Below are 12441 nucleotides of genomic sequence, written 5' to 3'. Positions count from 1 at the left end.
TGGTGCAGTACTCACAGTAAGATGTGCTCTCCTCTCACGCTGGATCCAAAAAGACCGTTGTGGGGGGAGGGCACATCTCCTCTAAGCCTGTGTTTACATTTCACAGGCTTAGAGGATGATCTGATTGGGCAGGACCGATCAACAGGTCCAGACCAAAAATGATTGGCCTGGACCTGATGACTGATCGGTTCTGAACCCAATCGAGTCATCATCGGCGGCGGGGACGCGCGGGAGCGCGCACAGGGCCGGCAAATTGTGCTGACGTAGGCCTACGTCAGTTTGCCTGGCCGGGGCTGAGTGCCGACGTAGATCGTCGTGCGCCGGTCGTAAAGTGGTTAAAGGGACACAGGAACAATTCCATCAACAACGATAAGTCTGCATATTTATAATGATAGTCCAATCCCGGCTACATATACAGTCTCTGACAGTCTCTTGAATCATGTCCGCAGTCTCTGACCATTTTTTGTATCAAGTCCGCAATCTCTGACCATCTCCTGTGTCGTGTCTGCAGTCTCTGACCATCCCTTGTATAATGTCCGCAATCTCTGACCATCTCTTGTACCATGTTCGCAGTCTCTGACAGTCTCTTGTATCATGTCTGCAGTCTCTGCCCATCTCTTGTATCGCGTCTGCAGTCTCTAAACCATCTCCTGTACCATGTCTGCAGTCTCTGACCATCTCTTGTATCATGTCTGCAGTCTCTGAAAGTCTCATGTATCATGTCCGCAGTCTCTGACCATCTCCTGTATCATGTCCGCATTCTCTGACCATCTCCTGTATCATGTCTGCAGTCTCTGACCATCTCTTGTATCATGTCCGCAGTATCTGACCATCTCCTGTATCATGTCTGCAGTCTCTGACCATCTCCTGTATAATGTCCGCAGTCTCTGACCATCTCTTGTATCATGTCTGCAGTCTCTGACAGTCTCTTGTATCATGTCTGCAGTCCCTGACAGTCTCTTGTATCATGTCTGCAGTGACTGGCAGTCTCTTGTATCATTTCTGTAGTCTCTTGTATCACGTCCGCAGTCTCTGACAGTCTCTTGTATCATGCTTGCAGTCTCCGACAGTCTCTTCTGTTATGTCTTCGGTCTCCGACAGTCTCTTGTATCATGTCCGCAGTCTCTTGTATCATGTACGGAGTCTCTGACCATCTCTTGTACCATGTCCGCAGTCTCTGACCATCTCTTGTGTGTGGGAGGAATTTTGCCCTTTCCTTACCCCTACACTATGAGTTACGCACCCCTGTCTCCTGCACTCTGTGCATTATGTACTCCTGGACCCTGCATACTGTCCATTATGTACTCCTGGATCCTGCAAAATGGGCATTATGTACTCCTGGACTCTGTATTCTGTACATTATGTACTCCTGGACCCTGCACCCTGTGCATTATGTATTCCTAGACCCTGCATACTGTGCATTATGTACTCCTGGACCCTGCACCCTGTGCATTATGTATTCCTGGACCCTGCATACTGTGCATTATGTACTCCTGGACCCTGCAAAATGTGCATTATGTACTCCTGGACCCTGTATTCTGTGCATTATATAATCTTGGAACATGCATACTGTGCATTATGTACTCCTGGACCCTGTATACTGTGCATTATGTACTCCTGGACTGCTGCAGCCTATGTTATGTATCTAAACACATCACTGACTGCAGCACCCCCCAACCCCTGTGCTCTGCTTTACACACTCCTGCACTATCCACAATACTGTACATTATATACTTCTCACCAAACTCTTCATTGTCTCAACAGTTGCTGGTTGCTATGCAGTCCCGGATTATTTTAATGAAGTTCTTCTTTAGGTAGGCTCAGACAAAGCAATTAAAGCATATTTTATAGGTACAAGGAAGCTGGGGTATTCTTTAAACATATCCCTTAAACTCCTTCCACTGCTAGGCACTTGATCACCCCCACTATTTACCACGAGGTAGCGTGCCGCAGGTATTTTCACTCCTCCAGTGTCCCTCATTCTGAAGTTCAAGAGTTGGGAGGTATGGTACTGGGGGTGGTGCTATGCAGTGCTTGTGGTGCGATGCTCTGCAGTACTGATGACAGTACTGTACAGTGTTTCAGGTGCAATGCTCTGCACTACTGGGGGCAGTGCTATGCAGTATTTGTGGTGTGATGCTCTGCAGTACTGAGAACAGTGCTGTGCAATATTTGAGGTACAATGTTTTGCAGTACTGGGGGCAGTGCTGTGCAGTATTTGAGGTTCAGTTCACTGCAGTACTGGGGAGAGTGCTGTGCAGTATTTGAGGTGCAATGTTCTGCAGTACTGTGGGCAGTTCTATGCAGTATTTGAGGTGCAATGCTCTGCAGTACTGGAGACAGTACTGTGCAGTATTTGAAGTGCAATGCTCTGCACTACTGGGGCAGTACTATGCAGTATTTCAGGTGTGGTGCTCTGCAGTACTGGGGACAGTACCATGCAGTATTTGAGGTGCAATGCTCTGCACTACTGGGGACAGTACTGGGCAGTATTTGAGGTGGAATGCTCTGCACTACTGGGGCAGTGCTATGCAGTATTTGAGGTGAGATGATCTGCAGAACTGGGGAAATACTATGCAGAATTTTAGGTGCAATGCTCTGCACTACTGGGGACAGAACTGTGAAGAATTTGAGGTGCAATGCTCTGCACAACTGAGAACAGTACTTGCAGTATTTTAGGTGGGATACTCTGCAGTACTGGGGACAGTGCTGTGCAGTATTTTTGAGGTGCAATGCTCTGCATTTCTGGGGACAGTGCTGTGCAGTATTTGAGGTGCAATGCTCTGCAGCATTGGGGACAGTACTTTGTAAAGTTTCAGATGCAATGCTCTCCAGTATTGGGGATAGTGTTGTGCAGTATTGGAACTACAATGCTCTGCAGTACTGGGGACATTGCTGTACTGTATTTGAGGTGCGATACTCTGAAGTTCTGTTGACAACACTGTTCAGTAGTTGACATGCAATGCTCTGCTGTATATATAAAATATAATCATATAAATTGTATTTCTTGACAGAATGTTGCTGTGGATCCTTGTGAGTGTGTGCGCCATCGCTGCAGGTAAGAGCTCCTCTTCTCTCATCTGATATATTCACATCCCTGTATACCTCATGTCACCATATGTCACTCTATAATATATCCTATATCTGGGGAGTGGTGATGTCACTCCTCTATAATATATCCTATATCTGGAGAGTGGTGATGTCACTCCTCTATAATATATCCTATATCTGGGGAGCTGTGATGTAACTCCTCTATAATATATCCTATATCTGGGGAGCGGTGATGTCACTCCTCTATAATATATCCTATATCTGGAGAGTGGTGATGTCACTCCTCTATAATATATCCTATATCTGGGGAGAGGTGATGTCACTCCTCTATAATATATCCTATATCTGGGGAGTGGTGATGTCACTCCTCTATAATATATCCTATATCTGGGGAGCGGTGATGTCACTCCTCTGTAATATATCCTATATCTGGAGAGTGGTGATGTCACTCCTTTATAATATATCCTATATCTGGGGAGCGGTGATGTCACTCCTCTGTAATATATCCTATATCTGGAGAGTGGTGATGTCACTCCTCTATAATATATCCTATATCTCGGGAGCGGTGATGTCACTCCTCTATAATATATAGTTAGTTAGGTACAGCTAACTAAGCGACCTGCAGGTGGTGCTGTGGAGCAGAGCAGAGAGCGCGGGATCAGTGCAGAGTGCAGTCCTTGCTGCGGCGGCGGCGGCGGGTGCTAGAACCCCCCCGAGGTAAAGGCGGGCGGCAAGCAGTGCGCCCCCCTCCCTCCCTTGTTGTGGGCGGCAGTGAATCCCCCTTGCGGCGAGCAGTGCGGGAACCACCCCCCACAGAGAGGAGCAGAGGAGACTAGCTGACAGGGAAGTGACCGAGGGAGGCGGGTGCAGAGAGGAGACTGACCGACTGAGGGAGAGGGAGGAACTGCAAGTGACAGGCTTAAAGGGACACACATTAGGTAAGTAAGACTGGTGACTGAGGTTGAACACTGACTGAGGGTGTACTGTAGTGTAGTACCTGAGTGTAACGCTCCTGCGTTTCTTATATGGTGTGGATTTTCAGCTGCAGAAATAGTTCCACGTCAGTAGTCATGTAAGAGATATGCTGAGATACCATTCCCAACCTCAATGACTCATCATGTGTGGAAGGTCTTATTTCAGCCAGTAAATACACACAATTAGCAAGCTGGTTCCTAGAGTGACTTTATGTATGTGGTAACACAATGATGAAGGTTGAGGGATAGGTTGAGTGGAGGTGGTAGGTGATAGACACTTGCAGGAAGGTTTAGCAATGTTGTATGGTAGCAGATGACAGAACAGCAGGTGGACATACAAAAGAGATCAACCCAGTGCAGAAAAGTAGCAGTAGTCTCAAGAGCTAGCAATCTAGTTATGCAGATGTGATAAACAGTCTTTACTATGCAGAGCTAGATAGTGTAAGCTTGGTATAAGTTTATAGAGAATTCCCCTGCGGGGTACTTAGCACTATTAGCGATACAGCCGAAGGGTGGTTCAGGAGAGGCGGATGATCCAGTAGCGGGATACAGGGATCAGCGCAGCGAGGTTCCGTCAGCGAGGTAAGCTTGCAAGCATGGAAGCTTCAAGCAAGGTTAGCATCCAGGTAAGGGTGTTTGAACGAACACATGTGAGTGAGAACCGGCGATTTAAATAGCCATCTAGTCCGGCGCTGGGTGATGACAGCTCCAGTCTTAAAGGTGTATGCGCACCTTTCCAAAAGTAAATGGTGGGGCGCATACACTTGTGGAAAGTGTAATTTAGGGTACCAAAGGTACCGGAACATTACAATACCCCCCCTTAAGGCCTGCTCCTGAAGGCCTCTGGAGCTGGTTTGTCTGGGTATCTCGCATGAAAATTGCGGATTAATCTAGGGGCATGTATGTCAGAGGTGTTTAGCCAGGTGTCGTCTTGGGGCCCATAGTTCTTCCATCTAACCAAGTACTGAAGTCTTCTTCTGTAGATACGAGAATCCAGAATCTCTTTTATCTCGTATTCTTCTCCACCTTCAACTTGTACAGGAGGGGGAGGTGGAATATTAGGCCTTATTCCTTGGTCCGGAACATGGGGTTTCAGTAGCGACACATGGAAAATGGGATGGATTTTTAGGTCCATTGGCAATATAAGCTGCACTGCAGCTTTTCCAATAAGTTTCTTGATTGGGAAAGGTCCCAAGAACAGAGGTCCAAGCTTTTTGCTAGGGATCTTCAGTCTCAAGTTTTTTGTTGAGAGCCAAACGAGGTCCCCGATAGTATACTGTGGAGAAGGTCTTCTACGAAGATCATAGTACTTCTTTTGTTGACTGTGAGCGTGTGCAATGGTAGTATTTAGTAAACCCAGAGAATCCTTTATTTGGGTAAGATAGTCTGAGGCTACTGGGTTATTTGAAGGAAGGATGCGTGGAGGGAGAATAGAGGGATGGAACCCATAGTTCAAGTAGAATGGACTCTGCTTGGTCGTACTGTGGGTTGCGTTGTTGTAGGCAAATTCTGCCAGGGGGAGAAGATCCAACCAATCATCCTGTTGGTAAGAAGTGTAACAACGTAAATACTGCTCGATGCATTGGTTGACTCTTTCAGTCTGTCCGTTGGTCTGCGGATGGTAAGGAGAAGTGAGCTTCCGCTCAATCCGTAGTATGTGACATAGTTCTTGCCAGAATTTAGAAATAAATTGGGATCCACGGTCAGACAGAAGAGTTTTTGGGATACCATGTAATCTGAAGACATGTTTCATCAGGAGTTCTGCCATTTGTTTGGACGAAGGTAGTCTGCGAATAGCAATGAAATGTGCCATCTTTGTCAGATGGTCCACTGACACCAAGATGGTATTAAATCCTTTGGAAGGAGGCAATTCTACGATGAAGTCCAATGACAAAACCTCCCATGGAGTTTGGGGTATTGGTAGACTGCATAGTAGACCGGATGGTCTCGTAGTGTCAATTTTGGACCTGGCACAGACATTGCATGAAGAGACGAATTTTTGTATAGATGTTTTCATGTCAGGCCACCAGAATTGCCGAGAAATCAAATTGAAAGTCTTTGTCATACCCATATGTCCTGCCATAGGCACATCATGCGATAATTCCAAGATCTTGGTGCGTAGGGTAGGTGGTATGTAAAGTTTGTCGTTGTAGTAGAGGAAGCCTTCTGCATCAGTATTTAGTTGTGGTGGGGGTGAATCCAAACTTATACCATGCAGAACCTCTTCCTTCAAGGAACGGACAACTCCAATAATGCGTTTGTGAGGTATTATAGGAACGGAAGGAATTTCAAAGTAGTTTTCTTCAGTTAGTCGTGATAGTGCATCCGCCTTTTTGTTCTTATCTGCAGGTGTGTAGGTCACTAGGAAGTTAAACCTTAGAAAGAATAGTGACCATCGTACCTGTCGATGCAAGAGAGTTTTGCTAGTCTGAAGATATTGGAGGTTTTTATGGTCCGTGTATATAATTATTGGTAATTGGGTGCCTTCGAGTAAATGTCGCCAATTCTCCAGAGCCAATTTTATAGCAAGCAGTTCCTTTTCACCCACGGGGTAATTTATCTCGGGACTGCTCAGGGATTTAGAAAAAAAAGCGACTGGATGAAGTGGTGAAGTGTGGGTAGGTCGTTGGGAGAGTATTGCTCCTACTGCCATGTTTGACGCATCTACCTCCAGAATGTATTGGAGGGATGGGTCTGGATGGCGTAATATGGGAGCGGAAGTAAACCTTGTCTTTAACAAGTGGAAAGCCTTATTTGCTTCTTCTGACCATTTAAATGGTATTTTTATGCTAGTGAGCTGTGTGAGGGGTCTCACAATAGCAGAAAGTTTTTTATGAACTTCCTGTAGAAATTTGAAAATCCCAGGAATCGCTGTAGCGCCTTGCGTGTGGTTGGTGTAGGCCAATCCTGAATGCAGGATATTTTACTCATGTCCATCTCGATTCCTGTTTTGGATATGATGTAGCCTAGAAAAAGTACCTCATCTTTATGGAACAAGCATTTCTTCAGCTTCACATAAAGATTATGTGCAAGCAATCTCGATAATACAAGTCTTACATGTCTTATGTGTTCAGACAGGGTCCGTGAATATATAAGTATATCGTCCAGATATACCACAACACAGACATCTAGTAAGTCTTTTAAAATATCGTTTATAAATCGTTGGAAAACTGCAGGGGCATTGCATAGGCCGAATGGCATCACAAGATATTCGAACAATCCGTATCTAGTTCTGAATGCAGTCTTCCACTCGTGTCCATCACGGATTCGAATGAGATTGTATGCTCCTTTCAGGTCTAATTTTGAAAAATAGGTAGCTCCACGCACCTGCTCAATGAGCTCAGGGATAAGCGGTAGAGGATAGCGATCTTTTATTGTGATAGCATTCAATTTCCTGTAGTCGATGATAGGTCTGAGACTTGAATCTTTATTGCGAACAAAAAAGAGTCCTGCTGCTGTGGAAGAAGTGGAAGGTCTAATAAAACCTTTTTCCAAGTTCTCATCCAAATAGGTTTTGAGATGGGCAAGTTCATCCTGTGAAAGAGGATAAACATGACCGAACGGCAATTTGCTATTTGGGAGTAGATCAATGCTACAATCATAGTCTCGATGAGGAAGTAATGCTTGAGTATTTATCTCAAGAAAAACCTCAGAAAGATCCTGATAACATAGTGGTGCAATCTCATCTGTCACCACAGACAGAATCTTCCCGGAAAACGGGAGGTTACACGTTTCCTCGCAATAACAAGAAGGGAAGGTCAAGGACCGTTTCTTCCAATCTATGGTTGGTTGGTGTGTGTGTAACCAGGGAAGTCCCAACACAATGGGAAAGTGGGGTGAAGGTATTAAATCGAAGGTAGAAGTCTCCCTATGAGACTCGTTAATAGTGACTAGAAGTGCTTGTGTCTGATCGGTGATCGGACCAGAGGATAACGGAACACCGGTAATAAGACTTACTGAGACAGGTTTGAGTTTAGAAATAATAGGAATTTTATTTAAAGCAGCAAAACATATATCCATATAATTTCCACAAGATCCTGTGTCAATCATGGCCTTAGTAGTAATCCTGTTCTGGTCCCACTGTAATGTCAAAAAAACAGAAATGTAGGGGTTAGTGAATGAAGTCGTCAATCCTCCTAGAGAGACATGTGAACACTCACCCTTCTTTTTGTTGACTAGGGGACAGACGTTTATCTTGTGATCCGGGGATGCACAGTACAAGCAGAGATTTTCATTTCGTCTTTTGGCTTTTTCCATAGTTGATAGCGGTGGGCGTATGGTTCCTACCTCCATAGGAACGGCCAGACTCCGAGAGGAAACGGACAATGGCGTTCCCATCTTTTCAGCCTTTCTTTCTCGTAGTCTTCTATCTATGGTAATACTGAGTTGTATTAATGCATCCAGGGTTTTTGGCAGATCCGCTCGGGCGAGCTCGTTCTTAACGGCTTCTGATAGGCCAAGCCTAAATTGGGTTTTCAGAGATGCATCATTCCATTCTGAATCAAGGGTCCATCTCTTGAACTCTGCGACAAAGTCTTCTACAGGCCTCCTTCCTTGTTTCAAGGATCTTAACTGAAGATCAGCAGTACTCTGCCTATTGGGGTCATCATATAGGCTAGTGAGCTCTGCCAGGAACAAGGCATAGGAGTTGAGAAGCTGGTCGTTTTTCTCAAAAAGAGAATCTGCCCAGGCTCGAGGATCGCTTGATAGGTAAGAAATAATAGTACAAACCTTAATGTGATCAGTAAGGTAGGTACGAGGTTTTAGCAAAAAAAGTAACTCACATGCGTTTTTAAATTCGCGAAATTTTTTGCGATCGCCTGTAAATACCAAAGGGGGATTTATCTTGGGTTCAGGGGACTGAGCAGAGGTAAGTTGTGTCAGTCTAATTACCTGCTGCGACAGAGCCTGATTGTCTTCTTTTAATTCAGCAAGTGCGTGTATTAACGCAGATACTTGCTGTTTTAATTGTGTCACCTGAGTGGTTATTTCTGCTGAATCCATTTTTTGGTTCGTTCAATCTGTAACGCTCCTGCGTTTCTTATATGGTGTGGATTTTCAGCTGCAGAAATAGTTCCACGTCAGTAGTCATGTAAGAGATATGCTGAGATACCATTCCCAACCTCAATGACTCATCATGTGTGGAAGGTCTTATTTCAGCCAGTAAATACACACAATTAGCAAGCTGGTTCCTAGAGTGACTTTATGTATGTGGTAACACAATGATGAAGGTTGAGGGATAGGTTGAGTGGAGGTGGTAGGTGATAGACACTTGAAGGTGAGACAGTAGCAGATGGATGCAGGAAGGTTTAGCAATGTTGTATGGTAGCAGATGACAGAACAGCAGGTGGACATACAAAAGAGATCAACCCAGTGCAGAAAAGTAGCAGTAGTCTCAAGAGCTAGCAATCTAGTTATGCAGATGTGATAAACAGTCTTTACTATGCAGAGCTAGATAGTGTAAGCTTAGTATAAGTTTATAGAGAATTCCCCTGCGGGGTACTTAGCACTATTAGCGATACAGCCGAAGGGTGGTTCAGGAGAGGCGGATGATCCAGTAGCGGGATACAGGGATCAGCGCAGCGAGGTTCCGTCAGCGAGGTAAGCTTGCAAGCATGGAAGCTTCAAGCAAGGTTAGCATCCAGGTAAGGGTGTTTGAACGAACACATGTGAGTGAGAACCGGTGATTTAAATAGCCATCTAGTCCGGCGCTGGGTGATGACAGCTCCAGTCTTAAAGGTGTATGCACACCTTTCCAAAAGTAAATGGTGGGGCGCATACACTTGTGGAAAGTGTAATTTAGGGTACCAAAGGTACCGGAACATTACACTGAGTGTCTGGGAGTACCTGTTACTGCCTGAGTGTCTGGGAGTACCTGTTACTGCCTGAGTGTCTGGGAGTACCTGTTACTGCCTGAGTGTCTGGGAGTACCTGTTACTATCTGAGTGTCTGGGAGTACCTGTTACTACCTGAGTGTCTGGGAGTACCCATTACTACCTGAGTATCTGTGAGTACCTATTACTACCTGAGTGTCTGGGAGTACCTGTTACTACCTGAGTGTCTGGGAGTACCTGTTACTATCTGAGTGTCTGGGAGTACCTGTTACTACCTGAGTGTCTGGGAGTACCTGTTACTATCTGAGTGTCTGGGAGTACCTGTTACTGCCTGAGTGTCGGGGAGTACCTGTAACTACCTGAGTGTCTGGGAGTACCTGTTACTACCTGAGTGTCTGGGAGTACCTGTTACTACCTGAGTGTCTGGGAGTACCTATTACTACCTGAGTGTCTGGGAGTACCTATTACTACCTGAGTGTCTGGGAGTACCTATTACTACCTGAGTGTCTGGGAGTACCTGTTACTACCTGAGTGTCTGGGAGTACCTGTTACTACCTGAGTGTCTGGGAGTACCTATTACTACCTGAGTGTCTGGGAGTACCTGTTACTACCTGAGTGTCTGGGAGTACCTATTACTACCTGAGTGTCTGGGAGTATCTGTTACTGCCTGAGTGTCTGGGAGTACCTGTTACTGTCTGAGTGTCTGGGAGTACCTGTTACTACCTGAGTGTCTGGGAGTACCTGTTACTACCTGAGTGACTGACCGGGCTGTGTGTCTGTGAGTGTTGTGCGACTGACCGGGCTGTGTGTCTGTGAAGTGTGGTGCGACTGACCAGGCTGTGTGTCTGTGAGTGTTGGGCAACTGAGAGTGGGTGCGACTGACCGGGCTGTGAGACTGTGAGTGTGTGCGACAGGAGTGTTGTGCGACTGACCGGGTGGTGCGACTGGGAGTGTCGTGAGACTGACCGGGCTGTGAGATTGTGAGTGTTGTGCAACTGAGTGTCAAGTGAGTGAAGCGGAGCTCCAGAGGGTGAGAAGGTAGCGTTAGGAAGCCAGGAAATAGCCACATAGGATAGACTTAAATCACTGAATTCCCATTAGATTAGATTAGTAGGTACAATGCCCGGCGGGTGTGGAGATGCGATTCGGTGTACATCTTGTGGTATGTATACGTTCCTCGATCATGAGATCGAGGGCGAATACAAATGCACAAAGTGTAAGCACGTTGTTTCCCTGGAAGCTCAGGTCCTGAATCTAGGGAAGCAGCTGGCAACACTGAGACGTATGTCCATACTGAAGGAGAGCCAGGATTGTACCCGCCAGGCGCAGGCAGGGGCCTGCACAGAGGTGGGCGGAGTATCGGAGGTGCAGGCATCAGAGTAGAGTAGAGGGGTGACAGTTAGGAAGGGTAGAGGGGAAAAAGGCAAGGAGGCTGATCCTGGGCTGGAGCACCCCAATAAATTCGCCCCGTTGAGTGATGTTGGGGAAACCAGTCAGGGACCAGCATTGCTAGAGCAGAGCGACGCCCCTAGCTGCCAGGGGAAGAACTCCTCCAGTGAGGCTGGGAGAAAGGGAAAGGAAAGACAGGTGCTGGTGGTAGGGGACTCAATTATTAGAAGGACAGACAGTGTAATCTGTGACAAAGACCGTGTGTGCCGAACAGTCTGTTGTTTGCCGGGCGCTCGGGTTCGGCACATTGCGGATCGGGTGGACAGATTATTGGGTGGGGCTGGGGAAGACCCAGCTGTCATGGTAAACGTGGGTACCAATGACATAGGCAGAGGAAGATGGAGAGTCCTAAATGATTTCAGGGACTAAGGCGCTAAGTTGAGGAGAAGGACCTCCAAGGTAGTATTTTCCGAAATACTACCTGTACCTCGAGCCACACCAGAGAGGCAGCGGGAGATTAGGGAAGTTAACGAGTGGCTGAGGAGCTGGTGTAGTAAGGAGGGTTTTGGGTTCCTGGAGAACTGGGCCGACTTCTCAGTCGGTCACCGGCTCTTTGGTAGGGACGGATTGCACCTAAATGGGGAGGGTGCAGCCGTACTGGGTGAGAGGATGGCCAAAAAGTTAGAGGGGCTTTTAAACTAGGGAATGGGGGGGAGGGTACAGATGTAGAATTAGCCAGTGGAAAGCAAGTTTCAGAGGGCACAAATGGGGGCATTAGCGGTAGGGTGATCGGAGCTCCTTAACCCAGGGTGGGTATGGGAAAAAATCAAGAGAGCAGCCTAAAAACATCAAATGAGGATATATGTAACCGGTCAAAATTAAGAGGTTTGTATACCAATGCCAGAAGCTTGGCCAACAAGATGGGAGAGCTGGAGCTGCTGATGTTTGAGGAGGACTTAGATTTTGTGGGGATAACTGAGACTTGGTTTGACAGCTCTCATGACTGGATGGCGACCATTCAGGGGTATTCCCTTTATCGCAGAGATAGAGAGGGTAAAAAAGGGGGAGGGGTATGTCTGTATATTAAGAACAGTGTACAGGTAAATATGAGGGATGATATTAATAATGGAGCTAGGGACGAGGCAGAATCCCTATGGGTAGAGCTTCAAAGAGAAGGCACGGTGGGGAAGGTA

At 46.4% G+C, this 12441-nt stretch overlaps 1 protein-coding gene across 1 annotated transcript in view; it reads left to right on the top strand.

Annotated features, from left to right (window-relative positions):
* Positions 1-3015: 3015 nt before the first annotated feature.
* Positions 3016-12441, top strand: part of LOC309558886 (zymogen granule membrane protein 16-like) — a gene marked incomplete at its 5' end in the record, with an annotated part of 53556 nt that continues 44130 nt past the window's right edge. The window contains one exon of the mRNA XM_082261977.1: positions 3016-3058. Coding sequence (XP_082118103.1) covers positions 3016-3058 — 43 coding nt within the window. The remainder of the gene's footprint in view (positions 3059-12441) is intronic.

The sequence above is a fragment of the Pelophylax lessonae genome (assembly GCF_965119305.1).
Source record: "Pelophylax lessonae genome assembly, chromosome: 6".
Taxonomy (NCBI): domain Eukaryota; kingdom Metazoa; phylum Chordata; class Amphibia; order Anura; family Ranidae; genus Pelophylax; species Pelophylax lessonae.
The sequence above is the reverse complement of the archived record's forward strand: the minus strand, read 5'-3'. Positions and strand labels throughout refer to the sequence as shown.